This window comes from Myotis lucifugus, unplaced genomic scaffold (genome assembly GCF_000147115.1).
Source record: "Myotis lucifugus unplaced genomic scaffold, Myoluc2.0 scaffold_1503, whole genome shotgun sequence".
Taxonomy (NCBI): Eukaryota; Metazoa; Chordata; class Mammalia; order Chiroptera; family Vespertilionidae; genus Myotis; species Myotis lucifugus.
Genome location: NW_005872551.1, coordinates 11,994 through 32,124, shown reverse-complemented (window position 1 = coordinate 32,124; position 20,131 = coordinate 11,994). Strand labels below are relative to the sequence as shown.

At 41.6% G+C, this 20,131-nt stretch overlaps 1 protein-coding gene across 1 annotated transcript in view; it reads left to right on the top strand.

Annotated features, from left to right (window-relative positions):
• Nucleotides 1-17,822, top strand: part of LOC111824435 (ankyrin repeat domain-containing protein 26-like) — a gene marked incomplete at its 5' end in the record, with an annotated part of 40,020 nt that extends 22,198 nt beyond the window's left edge. Inside the window, 3 exons of the mRNA XM_023748528.1 lie at nucleotides 15,441-15,605; nucleotides 16,304-16,349; nucleotides 17,672-17,822. Of these exons, the coding sequence (XP_023604296.1) occupies nucleotides 15,441-15,605; nucleotides 16,304-16,331 (193 nt within the window). The remainder of the gene's footprint in view (nucleotides 1-15,440; nucleotides 15,606-16,303; nucleotides 16,350-17,671) is intronic.
• Between the last annotated feature and the right edge of the window lie 2,309 nt (nucleotides 17,823-20,131).

The following is a 20,131-nucleotide window of genomic DNA, read 5'->3' as shown; positions in this document are numbered from 1 at the left end:
GACAGCTGTGAGCGTGCCAATCAGACCCTACAGGCTGAGCTAAAGTAGTGCCCGCAGGCCCCCAGGAGGGGCTGTGCAAGATCCTCCTCCTGGCCCAGAAGGTGCAGGATCGCAGGGACAGCCACCGTGGCGGGCCAAACTGACGTCCTCCAGGCCACACCACAGGGGTTTGTGGATCTGCAAAACCAGAGGCCTCCCATGTGCACATCCCCCCCTGGCGTGCAAACATCCCCCAGCACACTGTCACCCTCCCACGTCTGCAACAGTTGCAAACCAAGGCGTGCACAAGTTCCCCCCCCTCTCCACCGCACTTCCATCAACCTGGCATGCCTAACACCCCCACAGGATGTGTACACATCCCCACTGATGCACTCACGTCCTTTGGAGAGTGTCTGGGTGTTCTGGGTGCTGAGAGTGGGCGCCTGTGAGATGACAGTGAGAGGGTGGAGTGGTGATGCCCTGTTCCCATGGAGGCCAGTGCAGCTACGAGATCACCTCTGGGGGGTTAATGCAGAAGGTGAGGGGGGAGGATGCAGACAGACACACCTGGTGGGCACGGGGGCCCTCGCTGAGGTGCCTTGGGTCAGCGTTCAAGGTCAAGAACCCAGAGGCAGAGAGGAATTCCGTCCTCTCAGTGAAACAGTGGGATAGTCGGGGCGACTATAGAGGAGGAATGTGCACTTTGGGTGCCAGCACCCATAAGCGAAGGCTGCCCTGAAGGAGCCTCGCTTGCTTGGGGCCTAGTGCACTCCTGCCGGGCAGCAGATGACAGGACGTGCTTTTCCGAATTAATGAGAGAAAACGTTGATTCTCCTGCTGCCCACGAAGGTGGAAAGTGAAGTGGGGAGACATGTGGGGAGTGAGCAAGGTTCCCTGCCTGGGGTTTCCAAATCTGCTGTTAGTTTCTTTCACTGCTGACTAGAGATATACAGGGTGTCCCCCCAAAATGTATACACACTTTGAATACCTACTAATTCCAATGGTTTTAAGCATAAGAAAGAAACAACAATGGAGCTGTTATCTGTTAAAAGTGTGGGCATAAACAGGACGTATGGACATTTCCTGAGGGGTCTGATTGGAGAGGGTGAAGGCCAGACTGAGGAGCCCCTTTCCCCCCACCCCATCCCAGTGCATGAATTTTGTGCATCGGGCTACTAGTCTTATATAATAAAAGAGAAACATGCAAATTAGTCATTCCTCTGCTAAGCGAAAGCCCTGCTCACAAGCCACAACCACCAGCCACGCCCACCAGTCAATGAAGCGTGAGTATGCAAATTAACCTGACAAAGTTGGTGGGTAATTTGCATACACAGAGCAAATTACTGGGGAGCCCGCAGCTTGGGGGGATGTGGCTCCCTCAGTTGGGGAAAACCCAGAACCTGGGGAGCACCAGGAATTCTGGGAATAGTAGTTTTGGTGGCAGCCCCAGGACCTGAAGTGGAAGCCCAGAGTGCAGGGAGCACCAGGAATGCTAGGAATCCTAGTTCTTCTAGAGACTAGAGCAGTAGTTCTCAACCTGCTGGCCCTTTAAATACAGTTCCTCATGCTGTGACCCAACCACAAAATTATTTTTTTTTTCTTTCACTTTAGCAAATATTTATTGAACTGTTTGGACTTCATTAAACACTAACAGAGAAAAAAACATTTTGTGGAAGATTCTTAATTTTTCATATTATAGCTTTGAACTTAAAATCAATGTAAATAATTAATTTTCTAGATATAAAAATGATTCTGATAGTAATGAATACAATATTACTGGTGTGTATTTAGAACATATCATAGATTTTCAATGAAAGGTAAATCAGTCAATTTTTAAAAAATCCTTATGAGCTCATTTTGTTATGCCCAGATTTCACGATCCCCAAGAAACCACATCAGGGAGCCAGCCAGTCCGATGCAAAAGCATAAAAGTCTTTATTCGAGCTAGCTCGGCTCCCCCACCTTGCCGACGCAGCAGCAGGAAGCAGAGAGAGAGAGAACTCTGTGTGGAGAGGGGTTATATAGGGGGTTGGAGTAAGGGGAGGAGAAAGGGCTGTGGCCTGCCGATTGGCCAGGCACAAGTCAGTGTCTTGTTCCTGGGTGTGGCTAGCAGAGGCTTAGACTTCTGGGAAGAAGCTCTTTGCCAAGCACGTGGCCAAGGTAAGATGGAGCACTTACCCTGGGGCAAGATGGAGGGTGTAGCCCTTACCCTGGGGCAAGATGGAGGGCCTAGCCCTTACCCTGGGGCAAGATGGAGGGCCTAGCCCTCGCCCTTTCATTCCCTCCTTTGTCTTGGAACTTCCGGCTCAATCATGAGACGGACTGCATTTCTATTTCACCTTTGCTAGAGGCCCGTACTGGGCACACAGAACTATCAACTGAACTATCCCTATATGTTTAACAAATGGTCCGGTGGAAGAGAAAGAAATCATTTTAGCTTTAACAACTTCTATTGAAATAGGATTTTTCTTCTTAAAATTCCTCCATGGCTATCAAAAAAACCAAATCAAGATTCCTGATGTTTGCATAAACACAACAAGAATGGTAACCGACCACCTTTGCTGGAATCTCATGGTTGAATCTTAATGTGCCCCGTAGGGCCAGGAAGCCAAGCCATCCAGCTGCCATCAGGCCTGCCTGCAGTATCTGCTGAGTTAGGTGAATCCCTCACCTGTAGCAACTCCACCTGAGCCCACGCTCCAGGCTTTAAGGCCCATCTCAGTAGCCCTCCTACCCATTGCGGCCCAGAGTGTGTGGGGGTTCCGCAGGGATGCAGAGGCATCTTTACTGCTCCCCTTCTACTCTTTCCAACCGCCAGTGATAGTAGGGCATGGGCCTGACGCTCCAGCGCCAGCCATCTTCAGGGCTCCCAAGCAGGATACCAGGCTTTCTTCATGGCATTTTTACTGGCTTTAAGTCTTTAGAGCTCAGACAGGGCTCTTTAAAACATGATACTCCAGTCAAAGTTTTCCGTTAATAAAACCACTATTAGGAACCAGTCTTATTGAATCTATGCAAAGAAATGTATTGCGATGACTTATTTAGCATTGCCAAATTTCGGAGGAATTACATAAGGAGAAAAACATACAGATCTACCCTAAGATTTTCTGACTTTCCTTACCAATTCCTTTTAACAAAACAGTAACTATTGGCATTAAACCTTCTTTCTATGCATAACCATGCCTCAGACCTTCTATTCCAACTACCCCTGACATGGGCATGGTTACGCAGGCCTGCAAGACAGTATACAGGCTGCCAACCGTCAACTGTCTCTCAACAGAGATCAAAACCTTATGGGCACTCTTCCCTGCCCAGTTGGGTACCTTCCCTCTTGGCAGCTAGACACCCTTTACTTTTGGGGTTCACCCCACACATTCCCCTTCCAGGATAGCCAACATACATTCAAACCTGCAAGAGAATCAAAGTTCAATATAACATATCAATACAATGAAACATAATATTGGCATCGTGGCCACTTCAGGCAGCCAAATCCTACTAAAGTCTATTCTTGACCTTCCTATAAATTGTCCTTGTCTCTTTGGAGCCATGTCCATGAAGATGCAGGCATCATCTAAGTCTATTACACAGTATTGTGGGGGCTCCCGGCAGCAGGAGTGATCGCGAGCAATGTTACCAGCATCAGGCAGGTCGAGCACGCCGTAGCTTGAGCGGGTGGCGTTGATCTCGATCGACGCTCCATTTGGTGACGAAGTCTTCCCGGATCATGGATGGGTCCGCTGACCGGACGTGAGTGTGATGGACCCAGGTCGCTACGCCGTCTACCTTGAGAGCGGTGGGGGTCGTCAGCACCACAGTGTAGGGACCCTTCCAACGTGGTTTGAGGGTCTCCTGGCGGTGCCTTCTGTCGTAGACCCAATCTCCTGGTCTGTGCTGATGAGGAGTTGGGGTTGGGCTGGTCTCGTACAGATTCTAGGGCCGGTTGCCTTCCTTTCACAGGCAGGGGGAAGGGCCCATGAAATCTCTGCCCTGAGGAACTGTGAGCCCCACCCTTAAATGTCCCAATCAGACTAGAAAATCCACAAATACCTTTTAAATCTACCCCAGAATTTCAAAATCCCAACCCAGCACAGAATATCACATAGCAAATCAAAGTTCTCAGCAAACAATCAGAGATGTTTACTAGTTAGGCGGGCCGATTCCACCTCTGACAGAGAGCAAGCGCCCTTAGGGAAAGATCCCAGCGGCCGCTCAGGGTACTTTGCTATCGGTCAGAGCACTCAGCCTCGAAGAAATCAAGCCTGTGGTTGTTTTTTTTTTTTAGACACAAACAGAAATTTCACTAGCTAAACAATTTTCAATAAAGACAGATAACATTTCCCATTAAAAACTTTGAATCACCACAGGAGAAAACAAAACAAAACAGGAATAAACAAAAACACTTTTACACAGGCGCATGCCACATTTACAGCACAAAATACCAACAGATAACCTAGTTTGATTAACATATTATCTAGAGCCCGTGGGTAACCTGGGTTAAACTTAGGCATGTTATCTAAATTACAGTCCTGGGTCTCCAGAACACTGAGTTGATAAGTTAACTGGAGCCCTCCGATCCTGGGACAGCTGCACTGTTCCTCCCAGGCAAAGGAAAAATGTGCCCTCTAAGCCCAGCATGAAACCACAGTTTCTACCTGAAATAATTGTACTTTACTTTAGAAATTGGATTACTGCTATTAGTCCTTTTTAAAGACTTTGATATATTAAATAAATCCGAGAGGCAAGCACACTTCCTGCCCCATAAAACTCCGCCTTAAAGCTCCACCCTTGACTAAATCAGAGGGAGGGGCCTTTGCTGTTTCAAGATGGCGGCCCCCAGGGGAGCGGCAAGTCATGTGGCTGACATGGCGGCTGCCAAGTCATGCAGCCCAAAATGGTGGCTGTCTACACTGTTTTTTGCAAATCAGGACCAATAAGCAAAGGCATTTAGTTACCAGAATTACACAAATTTTCCCAATTTAATCCGTACCTTAAACTTTTAGCTGGCAAGTCAAAATATTCAGCATTTCTCAATCAGTCTAGAATCTAGCTAGCATCCTTTTTTTTCTTTGGGTAAATGATCAGTCTTGGGCTCCATCCTGCACATCTGCAAAGAGACTCTAGCTCAAAACTCTATCCAAAATCGGACAGTGCGCGCATTAGTTTTAAGCCAGCTTTTCTCTCTACACGTGCACAGAAATCCCAGACGCATTTACTTGGGGAGGGGGTGACCTGTTTTCACAGATCCTCACTCAGATGCCCGCCCGACTGAAGTCGTGGAGCCACACAAAGGAGGGGAGAGGGCAGGCCCCCTCCCTCCACACTCACACACTTTCACCAGACATTCACTCAGAGTTTAAACAATAACAACTTCCCAACTCCTGAGGGAGCTCTACAGCCTCCCCCAATCTCCTTGAAATGATCAATCACAATACCCAAAGGAGCAGTCTGAGTCCATCCCATAACATCCGTCCAGTAAGTCCACAGAAAACAGAAAAACACAGACACAGACAAACAGAGGGCCCCAAAGAACAGCCTTCCAACTCCATGGAAGCAACTAGACGATGGCCTTACGCCAAACCGGGGGGAGCAACCCGCCTCGTCTCAGATTGAGGGGGTTCCTACAGACCTTCCGACTCCACGGAAGCAAAACTACACCCCTCCAGATGGAGGGTCGAGGCGTCCCCCGACTCCTCCCGCTCTTGATCCCCCTGTGCGTCCACTTAGATCATTGTGGGCGACTACAGATTTCAGAAGTGAGCTCACACAGAACAGATACAGAACAAGTCCCTGAACAGAGGCAGTAGAAAACTGCTTAGGAATGCTTCTCTTCTACCTTTTTTAAAAGATAGGCCAGATTCGAACCCTTAGCCAGTTCCGACTCCACGGAAGCAAAACTACACCCCTCCAGATGGAGGGTCGAGGCGTCCCCCGCGGGAAACGTGTAAACTCGGGCCGATTGTAACTGCGTATTACCAAATATTTGTTTGTAATCCACCCTTTTGGTGGATGGAACAAAACCAAAAGACAGAGCCATCTTATATTTTGGCGGGAAATGCTTCTCTTCTACCTTTTTTAAAAGATAGGCCAGATTCGAACCCTTAGCCAGTCCGAGTTTTGACGGTGAGTACCATCTAGAAGCCATTCCTCCAGATACAGGAAAAGTCCCTTAGAGATAGCATATATCACACAGAACAGAATACACAAAACACAGACACTTACCGCGGCCAGTCAGACTCTACGGATTGGGGGGGTCCCTCAATGGTTTTGGGGATCCCGGACGAGCCCCAAAATGTTATGCCCAGATTTCAGGATCCCCAAGAAACCACATCAGGGAGCCAGCCAGTCCGATGCAAAAGCATAAGAGTCTTTATTCGAGCTAGCTCGGCTCCCCCACCTTGCCGACGCCACAGCAGGAAGCAGAGAGAGCCACAAAATTATTTTCGTTGCTACTTCATAACTGTAATGTTGCTACTGTTATGAATTGTAATGTAAATATCTGGTATGCAGGATGGTCTTAGGTGACCCCTGTGAAAGGGTCGTTCGACCGCCAAAGGGGTCGCAACCCACAGGTTGAGAACCGCTACACTAGAGCAAAGTGAGCCTAGAGCAAGTTACTGTTGAGGTTGGGGATGGCGGGAAAGCAAAAGTGAGAGACATAAGTAAAATCAGAGTGTCTAGGAAAAATTAAAGGGAAGATATCCTAAAACTTCCTGGAAATCACCAATGAAGCAAAGAAAAAAAAATGCCTCTATTAATCTGTGAGCAACAAACCAAACTGGGTTGGGGGTCTCAGACATTTCGCTCATATGATTGCAAAGACAGACAGAAGCTCCCGGATTAGAGAGGGCTCCCCTGAGGGCTCCCAGATTGGAGAGGGTGCAGGTGGAGCTGAGCTTCCCCCCACCCCCCGCCTGCCACCCCCCCACCCAAAGTATCGCTCCAATCTGTGATTTCAGTTCTCTTCACGTTCATGATATTTAGATTTGTTGCCTTTGTCGTCATTACATGGAGGTGAGCCTTGCCCAATTGATTCCATTGTACTGGTATAGCTTGCTACATATTTGATTTGTTAATTCTTACCATTAGTTTTCACATTCTAGTTTAATTCTGGATGTTTGTAAAATACATCAGAAGTGATTTCACAGTTTTATTTAACTCTGTTATTTAGTTTATTATGATAAATTACAAAAGTTAAAATTAGCTTGAACAGATGTATCACTACATTTTCTTGCACGTGGAATTTTATTAGAACTGAAAACTTAAAAATTTATTCCCGACAATTTTATAACAGATAGAATTTCTCTGATTTCAAAATTTTTTATATTCAACTGTTCTTCAATATTTGTGTTCCTAACACAATGCATGTCATGTAGTTCCTCATTGTCCTTTCAATCTGTGTTAAATAGGGAGACTCAATTTTACATTGATTGATTTTGGACTTTTGGTTCATTTCTAAGACTTTCAGAAAACATTAGAACTCTAATAATTTATGTAAATAATTTTTTCTATTTCTCAAATGTGTATTCAGTTAACAACTCTTGCTATACAAATACATGAAAGCTAAAACAGTTACTATTCCTAAGACTTTAGCTTTGTACATGGCAGACAGAACATTGTGTCTCCACAAAATGTTAGTCTCAGTACTTCCCCACGAAACACAGACCACATGTTTACATCAACAAGGCAGTGCCTTTCTACTCTGAATTTTACCTCTTTTCAAACTCTCACAGTGGTGATGCTGGTTTCTCAGAAGGCAGAAACAGAGCTTAACAAACTTGTTTATCACATCAATTATATGCTCTATATAATTCCTCATGTCTTCACTTTATTTTGTCCACTTACATAATTGCCCTGTAGTCGTTTTATCTTTTAAAGACAACCGATAATTGCTCAACTTCTTTCTATGCTTTTTTTCCATTCATTTTTCTCTGTACTTAATTTTTCAGCTCCTTGATTAGCAAATTTTTCCTTGGTTCTTTTTTTTTCTGCAATAAAATACATGTTTTTGATATTTACAAACTGATAATGTATTTCCTTCTCACATTAACCTTTTTACAATTAGATAATGAATTGCTATAGTTTAAATGTGCAAATGCACTTGATTTTATTATTTTATATTACATTTATTTTTATAACATTTAAAATAAGGATGATACCAAAATTTAACTTAAAAATATCAATAGTTACTGACCATATATCACACCTGGGAATGTAGATGTGTGTGTCATTTGTATATGTGTATCAATTGGTCTCAAAAAGAGAAGGCAACATTATTTTTCAACCTGTAATATCAAATGTAATAGAATGGTAGCCTATCAATAAATTAGTGTTAAATGAATGAGCATATATTTGCTTGCATTTTTTGTGTTTTGCTGCTGTTGTTGGCTTCTCTGCATTTTTCTTTCAAAAATATAACTTTTCCTTCTTTAAAAGGGGGTTGATTTGAACAATGTACATTAAGTATAAAGTCAAGGAAGGAGAAGACATTTCTGTAAGTGTAGAGTAGTCATCTTTCTTGTTGGAGCTGTGCTGGAGTAGATGGCAAATGACAGCCCTGCTTCCTTTTTGAGATTGGATCATAGCGTCAGGCAGATGGAGATGGACTTACTAGCTTGGTTACTCACACATAGTAAGGAATTGGAAAATGTGGTTTAGATGTGGGGTCACAGGGCTTCTGAACACTCATCCCAAATCAGGCAGTTTCACACCCAGTTGTGAGTGGAGGGAAGAAATACCTGACACCTGTCCCTGGGCAGGCTGCTCCCTGCAGAGATGAGAGCAGACCCAAGTTCATGTGACTGTGGGCAGACATGTCTTTTCAAAGAAGTGCTTTGAGCTAAGCAAGCATCCTCAGTTCCTTCTCTCAAGTGCACACACCAGATAACTCTTCTGTCCCCTCATGAGGAAGGTAGAGAGAGGTAAGGCCTCCTGTGGAGACTGGAGGGCAGAGAAGTGAAGGTGCTCCTATGATTTCTGATGGGGTTAAGTCATAATGGAAATTAAGTTCATGTCTTGTGTACAGACCAACTAAGGATGAAAGAGGTTGGGCAGAAGCATGCCAAACAGTAAAGAGAAATCTGTTTTGTGTTTTAAATTTTGCTATAGATAACCCCCAACACAGATAATTCATTTGTTGGTTGATTTTGGTAAACCAAGTTTTATTTGGAGGGAATGGATAGTTCCTTTAAGGAAGAATTTCCTTAATTTAACTAAAGATTTTCTCCTTCACGTTTCTTGTCCTGTGGCTAAATAATATGTGCTTTATAAATTGAGTGTAATGACTACTACAAATAGGATATATGATATTAATTTCTGTTCCTATATTTTTACTCATTGCTTAAAAATTGATAGTTGAGTTACAACGCTATTATTTTGTGTCTCATGCTAAAACGTTATTGAGCTACAAGACAGTTTTACAGATTCATTTTCTCTGAGTTATAGTTAAAGTTTTGTTTATTTTTCCATAAATATGAGAATGGAGCTGGCACAGAACCTTAGGCCTTAGAGCCCACTTTGGGCCTGCAGCTAATTGGTTTTCTGACCTCAGGCAACCTGTAATCTCTCTGAGCTTTTGTTGCCTCTTAGGACAAATTAGGAACTTGGACTAAGTCAATGATTTTCATTGGTTATGCTTATATGCCTGCAACAAGTCCTCCACTGTCCAAAAGAGAGACAGGAACCAGAAAGTAAATGAAACTCTGAGTAACCAAAAGAGCTGCTACAAAATAAAAACATTAAAAATTGTGCAGTTTATTCAGGGGACATTAAAGCCTTCAAGCAGAATTGTGTATTTGGAGCCAAAGTTTCAAAGTTTGCTTATCTGGTTTCTCAATTACTAACATATTAGAAATGACAATTAAGGGGAGGTAAAAAAGACTAGCTGCTAATGATAGACAAACTGACATTAGCAAGAAATACAAGAAAGAAACAGAGCATGAGGGAAGATATACCAATTCCAAATCCTAGCAGTTTGTGCATATTTTTTTGATGTTTTTGTGACTTTATTTTTCAATTACATTTCACATTGAATATTATATTAGTTTCAGGTGTACAACATAGTGAATAGACATTTATATAACTTACAAAGTGATCACCCCATAAGTCTGGCACCCCCTGGCACCATACATAATTATTACAATATTTTTTAATTAAATATTTATTTTTCAGATTATTACATTTGTTCCTCTTTTGTCCCCCCATAGCTCTCCTCCACCCAGTTCCCACCCCACTCTCTGCCCTTACCCCCCACCACTGTCCACATCCATAGGTGTACAATTTTTGTACAGTCTCTTCCCACACCCCCCACACCCCTTTCCCTCCAAGAATTGTCAGTCCACTCCCTTTCTATGCCCCTGATTCCATTATATTCACCATTTATTCGGTTCATCAGATTATTTATTCACTTGATTTTTAGATTCACTTGTTGATAGATGTGTATTTGTTGTTCATAATTTGTATCTTTACGTTTTTCTTCTTCTTCCTCTTCATAAAGGATACCTTTCAGCATTTCATATAATACTGGTTTGGTGGTGATGAACTCCTTTAACTTTTTCTTCTCTGTGAAACTCTTTATCTGACCTTCAATTCTGAATGATAGCTTTTCTGGGTAAAGTAATCTTGGTTGTAGGTTCTTGCTATTCATCACTTTGAATATTTCTTGCCACTCCCTTCTGGCCTGCATAGTTTCTGTTGAGAAATCAGCTGAGAGTCATATGGGTACTCCCTCTTAGGTAACTGACTGTTTTTATTTTGCTTTTAAGATTCTATCTCTGTCTTTTGCTCTTGGCATTTTAATTATGATGTGTCTTGGTGTGGTCCTCTTTGATTCCTTTTGTTTGGGGTTCTCTGTGCTTCCTGGACTTGGAAGTCTATTTCTTTCACCAGGTAGGGGAAATTTTCGGTCATGATATCTTCAAATAGGGTTTCAATATCTTTCTCTCTCTCTTCTTCTGGCAACCCCATAATTCAGATGTTGGTACGCTTGAAGTTGTCCCAGAGGCTCCTTACACTATCTTCATATTTTTGGATTCTTTTTTTTGTTTGTTTTTCCGGTTGGGTGTTTTTTGCTTCTTTGTATTTCTAATCCTTGACTTGATTCTTGCAATCTTCTAGTCTGCTGTTGGAACTCCGTATAATATTCTTTATTTCAGTCAGTGTATGCTTAATTTCTAGTTGGTCCTTTTTCATAACCTCGAGGGTCTCACTAGATTTCTTGAGGGTCTCACTAAATTTATTGGCACTTTCTAGAAGATTCTTGAGTAACCTTATATCCATGGTTTTGAACTCTATATCCAGTCGTTTGCTTTCCACCATTTCTGTCATTTGTGACCTGTTTCTTTGTCTCCGCATTTTTTATGCTTCCCTGTGTTGATAAAGTGGCTTTCTGTGCTAGGTGTCCTATAGGGCCCAGTGGCTCAGCCTCCCCAGTTACCTGAGGTGGACACTCTTGGTGCACCCCTTTCTGGGTTTTGTGCACTGTCTTGTTGTAGTTAAGCCTTGATTGTTGTAGATATCACTTGGAGGAATTGACCTCCAGGCCAGTTGGCTGTGAGAATCAGCTGTGTCTGCAGTGGGAGAACTTTTGTGCTTGAGACACCCCTCTGGGGCAAGACTTGCTTCAGTAGGGCTTTGGTGCTCACTGAGTCTGCCCCCTGAGTGTGTCCCTTATGGATCTGAGGAGTTGTAATCTGGATGCTCCCAATCTGAGCACTGGGTACACTGGCTCTTGGATCTCTAAGGAGGTGCTAATTTAGCCTCTGCCTGAGGCTACCAGGCAGGAGCTATGGAGAGATCTGCAGATTCCTCTTCTTTGTTTGGGGTTTGGAGGTGCCCAGATGAGGCCCAGCTGTGAAACAATGCAAGCTTCTGTGGGGCCTTGGGCCTTCTTTTGGAAGTTCTGGGTCTCTCTGACCAAGCTGCAGTTTGTTAGGTAATTTTCAGATTGCAAAGGGCTAGGCCTTTCATATGCAAATGCCTCTGCACACAGCTTGGGTGGGGCAGGGTCTCGGGGGTTCAACAGGGTGGAGCAAGCAGCTATGGCTGCTACTCAGTCCTACCCTAAGCGGCACCACGTCTCAGTGTCCCACGGTAATCACTTCAAGCACCTCTGAGAGACAGTCGCCCTCGAGTTCCAACCGATGCAGACAGTCCAGTTTCTCCCTGTATGAATCCGGGTCCCCAAAGACTCGCCCAGAACTGGAGTTCAGAGCATTGGGAGCTTGTGACTTTCTCCCGAATAAAAAAGACAACCATGTCCTCAGTTGCCTGGCCTTTTCGAGTGCGCCTCCGTACCTCTGCACTTTACTTCCGAACCTCCTCTGAGTCTCAGTGTGCTTTTCTCTTTCCTTCTAGTTGTAGAATTTCCACTCAGCCAGCCTTCCTGTGGTTCTGGATGATGTCCTTTTTGTCTTTTAGTTATATTTTTGAAGTGGTTGTGCAAGGCAGCAATTTCTGGTGTTAACCTATGCCGCCATCTTGGTCTCCCAATTTGCTCATATTTACATTCACTATGCTTTTTGTATGAAAGCAGAAATCTATGGAACTTTCCATGAATTATGACATATATATGCTTGATAAAAAAATAAGTGATTTTCATACCTTAAATATTTTTTTAGACTAGAAATTTTATTTTTTATTTTTAGAATTTGCATGAAAATGTTTCATATAATACAGACAAATCGAGCTGCCTAACTAAGGGGGGATGGAGACTCTGCAATCCTGCAGGTGTCCACAGGGGAAACAGATTCCTATGGGAGAGAGTTTGGGAACTACCAGTTCTGAGAAAAATCCTTCTAATGACAAATACTTTGAATTGAATGTTGCTGATACATTGTTTTAATGTGTATACTTTTCTCATCGTTTTATATTGTTGAAAATGACACAATAGGAATAACATGGCAGATGTGTTCTCCTTATTAATGTTGGAACTTCAAGCTCCTTCCACCGTCTGGACAAAGTCCTCACCTAGAAATAAGCATAAACACCACAGAAGTAAATATTTAGGAAAGGAGCTTTTGGGGGAACAGAGAATAATGTTCCATGGGTAGTTTCTTAATTCAAGTTGTGTAAAAGTGTGAGTCACATAATACCTACTTTATTAATGGTGACATAAAATTGATTCAATAAAGGCCTTGGTCTTTATCTAGTATCGAGCTATTTATTTTACAAAGTCTGTCTAGTAATGTTGCCACATTATCCATTTAATAAGGCCTGTCTGTCATGCTATTGTCATAAGTGTTAATAGAAACAGCCTCCAAATATACTGGGGAACATGTTAGTCATCAAATTTGTCTTCACACCTGAAATTTGGCATTGGGTATCACATGATAATGATCACCACAGTGTTTAATGCTTAGTATACTATTTTAAACCCTGTTTCAGGAATTGAGTGAAAAGATACCTTTTTTAAGAAAAGTTTTATTAAGAACACTCTGGATAAGGACATTTTTAATATAATTGGAAGTATTCCCACACATTTCATTATTAAGTAGACTATAATTATAATTGTTTGTTTTCAAATGTAGCTCTAATTTCTAGAAAGAAAGCAAGGTTATTACAATTACAGAATTATATATTGATTTTTGTTACTGTTATTATCCTCACCTGAGGATACTTTTTCCATTGCTTTTCAGAGAGAGTAGGAGGGAGGAAGGAGGGGAGAGAGAAAAGAAACATCCATGTGAGAGAGAAATATCTAATGGTTGCCTCCCTCATACAACCCTACTGGGGGCAGGGAGCAAACCTGCAACCCTGGTACGTGCCCCAGACCAGGACTCAAACCTGCAACCCTTACGTCAAAGGGCTGATGCTCTAACCACTGAGGAAAACCGGCCAGGGCCATATATTGATTTTTTTATTCCTCAAATAAAAGATTTTCTGAAACCTTTGTTGTCCATATGAATAAAGAAATGTCTCAGTCGTAGTAGCATAGTTTCAGTTATTTTTTGCCAGTAGAATTTTCATGTGACTTTATGACAGTACCACTTTTGTAATTTTAGATTGAAAAATTAATAGCATAGAACATATCTTAAACTTTTAATTTTCTAAAAGTATAAGAATAGAAAGCTCATTTTGTTATTAATTTTTGTCCTTTTGAAACAAGTTTATTAATTTGTTAGTAATATATATCTGATTGTTAGGCAGAATATGAAGATGAAGGGTTGGTCTCTCCTATTGGAAAATCAACTACATAATACGTTACAGTATGTGCAAACGTGTACATTGAGGAACTTGGCAAAAGTTTAATCAAATCCCGCTTTCAGTTTATTAAAGAATTTCTTAAGAGTGCCCATGGGGGAGGTGCAGCAACTTCATGACCAAGTCACAGATCTCTTCAGAATTCATTCTTATAAAGGCAGATTTGATTATGTTGATCCAAGTTATGCGGTGGTGGCAGGATGGGTAAAGGCAACGTTTCATTGTTAGTCTCCCCAAATGCTGTCTCACTTGATTTAGGAGGGCTTGGGGATTATCTTCCAGGGAATTTCTGCCATGTGAGTAATGTTCCTGAAAGTTTGTGCAGTCATGAGGAATGGGTCTCTCATTATCTGTGCATGATGGGGAACTGCTTTCTCTGATAAAACCTTTCCATCTCCTGGTAAAGGGGAAGCTGTGGTAAGACAAAGAGTTTTGCCTTTGGTGAGAGAGGGGGGTGTCTTTTGTTTGTTGCAGTGAAATTCGTCAAGTGCAGTTGTGTGCTGTCTTTGCCAAGGTCTTACGGGAATCCTACGGGGCACAGGCTTTCTTGATGGCAGTTGGGGTTTTCAGTTCAATCTGTACTTGAGTCACCAGATGCAAATTAGACATTTCTCCCTTCAGCTCCCAGTATGCATTTTGCATTTCATCACTTGAAATGCTTAGTCTTTGGAGAGCTCTGCTCTGCAGATTGTCTTCCTGAGATGGATGTGTTTGTTTGGCTTTTTGAGGCTCTATTCTGAGAGAGTTACATTCTTTTTTCATCGGTTCTAGTTCTTGTTCCAAGCCATGGATCTTCAGGTCACAACTCAGCTTTTCCACCTCCCAGTTTGATGAAGGTGGATTTAAATTCCTTATCACCTGCAGTGTTTCCATCTCTGTTCTTAGCCTGAGGACTTCTACCTCTTTAGACTGCTGCTGTTCATTCAATACTTTCAAACATTCAGGTTGTCTTTGTTCATTTTATCCAATTTTCTCTTTAAATTATCTCTATCAATGCAAACCTCTCAGTATGCATGATAGGCCTTATTTACTTATTCTCGGCCCACAGAACATGTTTTTTCATCTAATAGAGCACCTGTAAGCTTTTCTTCCGATAATTTTACTCTTTTCTTTAGGAAAGGGTTTTTTTTCTCTGAATCCTTAAAGCGTTTTTTGATGTCTTCATCAAAAAACAGTGACAAGGGCAAAATGTGAAGCAACAGACTCATCTGAGTATCTTGAGTCCAGAGTCACTTATCTTTCCTATGGGCTTTTCCATGATTTAGAATGCAGACACGGTCTTCTGCCAGCATATCCATGACAGCCCGAGTCAGGCTGCCTCTGGATCCCCAGCGTTGGGAACAGGGTCACCAGGGGTCACCACGGGCTCCGTCCGGTTTCCTGGAAGACACCAGACACCACCTCTTCCCCAAGGAAGGCCTCTGCTCCAGGTACACCGCGGAAGGGTCCCATTGCTTTGGCCTGGGCTGTGCCAGGACCAACCACTGGGCTGGGGCCTGGGGATCAGGAAGGAGTGGCAAGAGGGGCAGGAGAAGCTGAAGCGCCCCCAGGAGCAGACCCCCACCCAGCAACATGCCCGAGAGGCACAGAACCCATGTGGCCCCTCAGCGCCCCCATGGGCAGCCCTCTCCCTCCGCCCCCCAGCAGGGAAAGGCAACTCAGGGGGGCTGTAGGCTAGCAGCACCTGGCCTGAAGGGGGATGTAAAGATCATTTAAAAGAAAAATCAATTCAAGTAAAAAAAAACTCACAAAAACCTAAATTTTTATAAATAGTTTTTCTTGGAATCGCAAAGTAATGCATTCAGTGTTAAATATGACTTGACTTGTTTAAACTTCTTTAAACCAATGGTATCAAATATTACTTTCCTGAAGTTATGGTTATTCAATGGACCAATAATAATTGTATTTTTATCAGATTAATCTAAATATCATTATATATGCATGCTCTCTATTATCAAAAATTAAAATGAGTCTGAATTATGTGATTATTTTTCTATTTGTGCAATCCCTAATGCTCCAGCCTCTAAAAGTAGTATTTAAAGGACACATTTCATAAGCTATATATCATTCCTCTAATAATGTCTCTTATTTAACTTAAATACTAAAAATAATATTTGACCTATTTCAGATATGGCAGGAGTATGGAGAAACCCTAACTAGAGAACGAAAAGAAGGTATGTTGCCAAAATTTATTAGATATCATTGATTTTGTAAATAAACTGAGAATAGGAAATGGCATCTGTTTCCATGTTTGGAAGATATATACTGCATTAAATATTTTTTCCATGTGAATGAAAAATGTGAAATATAAACAGTCATAAGGAAGAATATACTTATCCCACATGTAATCATCATGTTCTATGGCTCTTTAAAGACCTCAGAAGTCTACCAGTATGCATCTCTCTTCATTTCTGGCTATTCTCTTCCTTCCCTCTGCCGTGGACTGTCGACCTGCACACTGAAACTATGGTCAGAAAACTGGCTTCATCACTTCTCATGTTTTTACTAGTGATATAAGGCCACATAACCAGACTCATCTAGTAATACTGTCAAGCAGTTACAGTTCATATAACTGTCAACTGAGGGGCAATATTCAAAACTCCAGTCATTGACTTGTCATTCTTTTACCTTCATGAAAACTCCAAATTCCTTTGCGTGGAGTAAAAACACTGAAATCCACTTACTTGTTGCCAAATAATGCAGCCTTCTATTTGCTGCTCTGCCCCTTTGCTCTAGCAGCTAAACTAGACATTTCCAGTTCCACAAATGTTCTTCCTCATTTCTAGTTCTGGCATCTGCTTCATTTCTCTTTCTGGCATACTTTTTTTTTTTTTTTTGTCCATCACATATCAACTTACATATCACCTCCACCAAAAAGCTGACAATATTGACACAAAACTGGGATGTCTCCTTTGTGTGCTCCAATAGTGCCCTGTGTTATATTGGTTAGTGGTATCTATGACTCTGAGTGAAATTGTCTGCTTGTTTGTTGTTTTTTCAGTTTACAGTAAACTAGAGGCCCAGTGCCCGAAATCTGTGCAAAGGTAGGGTCCTTAGGCCTGGCTGGCAATCAGGGCCGATTGGGGCCTTCCAGCTCCGGGCCAGGGCCTTGCTTCATTCCGCACCACCTCCTGGTGGTCAACACACAGCATAGCAGCGTTCAAACTTCCGGTCTCCCAGTCAAACTCCTGAGGGGACACTTTGCATATTAGCCATTTATATATATAAATGATTGTTCAGGGGTGGGCTGTGTCATCTTCATCTTGTAACTCCAGTGCTTGTCACACTACCTTAGTGCATGGTGTTGAATATGGGGAAAACCAAAAGCTCTGATACTTAGCCATGATACCAATTAATACAGTGTGCAACCACTGAATTAATAATTATGTTTCGTAGTATTCTTGGTTGTGTATTGTACCCAGATATAGATGTCTTTATTGTTTTTAACACTTATACTTAGTTGTAGTTTAAAGAATACAATTCTTTTTCTTTCCAGATGCTGCTAAATTTGAAGCTGAATCCTATAGAGTTTGTCCTGTAGGATCTGTAGGATCAATCAGTCAGTCAAGTTCATGTCAAGATTTACTTTTGAAAGCACAAAAAGAGTATAAAGAAATTTTGCTGAAAAATTACATGATCTGAAACATAAACAGTAAAAAATTATTTACTGTACTATTTACATAACATTTTGCTTTCCATTAGACACATGACGTGAACTTTTTATTAAAGAAAAAACTTTTTGATCATATGTTTGATGAAAATTTATACAGTATTTAAAACTGGGGTATTTTGGGGGCATCTAAGTAAGTTTTAAGCAGATTTTGTAAATGAAAGCCAGCACTATTGAATTATACATATTCAAATTGCCCAAATACCAACTGTTTAAACAACATCAAAGCAAACAACTTGTCATTCATATTTTAGTGATGCTAGTTGATAGATTTTTTTTATATATTCCAATTTTATCACAATATTTGGTCCTAAAGATTTAGACAGAGATTATTTTGGTATCTGCTGCTATGGCTTCTGTTTAGCTATATTAAAATTGTTATCGTGGCATTGGACTTAGGCAATTTTAAACACAGATTTAAAAATTTTTCCTTGTGGGGGAAATAAAGTTTGCCTAAGGCTTTTCTACATTTCCATTTATTAAATGAATTTTTAGAAAGAGTCTTAAAATTACAGAAAGTTCCAAGTTTTAGTTCAAAGAACTCTGTTGCCTGAACTATTTGAGAGTAAATTGTTACACTGTGCCACCATGCTTTATTCCTTTCGTACATTCCACTTGTCTACCATACCACCTTCACAATCAGAAAATTCACACTAATACATTCTATAGTTTCATCCTCACATCCTTTTCAAATTTTGCCACTTGTCTGTATAGCATGAAGACCCTGTTCAGATCCATAGGTTCCATTGAGCTGTAGTGTCTATTCTTTTCCTTCAGGCTAGAACAGGTCCTTAGTCTTTCCTTGACTTTCATGACATTGAATCCTTTGAAGAGGAAGTTCAATTAATGTATGTTGAACATCCTTCAATTTCAGATCATGGATTTTTCTGATCTTTCCTTATGATAATATTAGAGGCCCAGTGCATGAATTTGTGTACCAGTGGGATCCCTTGGCCTGGCCTGCAGGATTGGGCTGAAACCAGCTCTCCAACATCCCCTGAGTGGTCCTGGGTTGTGAAGGGGCACATGGGAGGTTGGCCAGCCAGGGAGGGACCGCAGAAGGGCTCCAGGGCATGTCCAGCCCATCTTCATCAGCCAGACTCAAGCAGCAAGCTAATCTACCGGGTCGAGTGTCTGCCCCCTGGTGGTCAGTGCATGTCATAACAAGTGTTTGAGTGGCCTTAGTATAGCATATTACACTTTGATTGGTTGAACAGATGACCAGACACTTAGCATATTAGGCTTTTATTATGTAGGATTTAGATCAGACATTTTTATCAAGAGCATCACAGAAGTAGTCCTATACTCTTCTCATTGCATCCTGTGATGTGACCTACAGTTTTGATTTGTCATTCTTTGTGATGTTAATGTTCATCAGTGAAGGCAGTATCTACTGGGTTTCTCCACTGTAATGTTTCTTTTTTCACTTCACAATTATTGCTTTATAGGGAAGTTTTTAGAGTCAGTGTAAATATCTCTTCTTCATTAAACTTTTAATTTATTCATTTATCAAATGAATTCGTGGTTTATTTCATATAATGGGTTATAATTTGTTAAAATTACTTTTAGAATTTTTCTTTTAGAAATATTCTGCATTAGAAGTTTCAGTCTTATAGAAAAGTTACAACAACAGTACAAAAAAATCCTAAAACCATTCCCCAAATGTTAACATTTTACTACAATACTTTAACCTTTCTCCCTTCTTGTCTATTACCTAAATAAATATAAATGTAGGTTTGTTAGATATAATATATGAACCATTTGTAAGTTACAGACATGACACCTCTTTACTCCTAAACACTTTAGTGTGCATTTCCTAAGAAAAGGGAATTATCTTACATAATGGACACTAATAAAAGACAAAGATGCTAATTAAAGCAAAAGAACCACAGAAGCCCAAAAGTGCATTCAGTATCTTATTAGTAGTACTATTAGTAGTGCTGTATAAAAAATTTAAAAACTATTATAGTTTAAAATGAATACTTATCTAATCTAATAAGAGAGAAACATGCAAATTGACTGCACCTCTGCTACGCCCATGCCATGCCCACCAGCCAATCAGAGCGACTGTATGCAAATTAACCCAACCAAGATGGCGGCCGGCAGCCACGGAGCTGGAGCAAGCAGGAGGCTTGGTTGCCCCGGCGATGGAGGAAGCCAAGCTTTCTGCCTGCTCTGGCCGACTGTGGCCTCCGCAAAAGGCAACAAAGTTTCAATTATAGAAGCTAAATAAATCCCAGATACCTGCTTCCAGCCAGCCTCCACTGGGAGTTTGGGTGGCTAAGG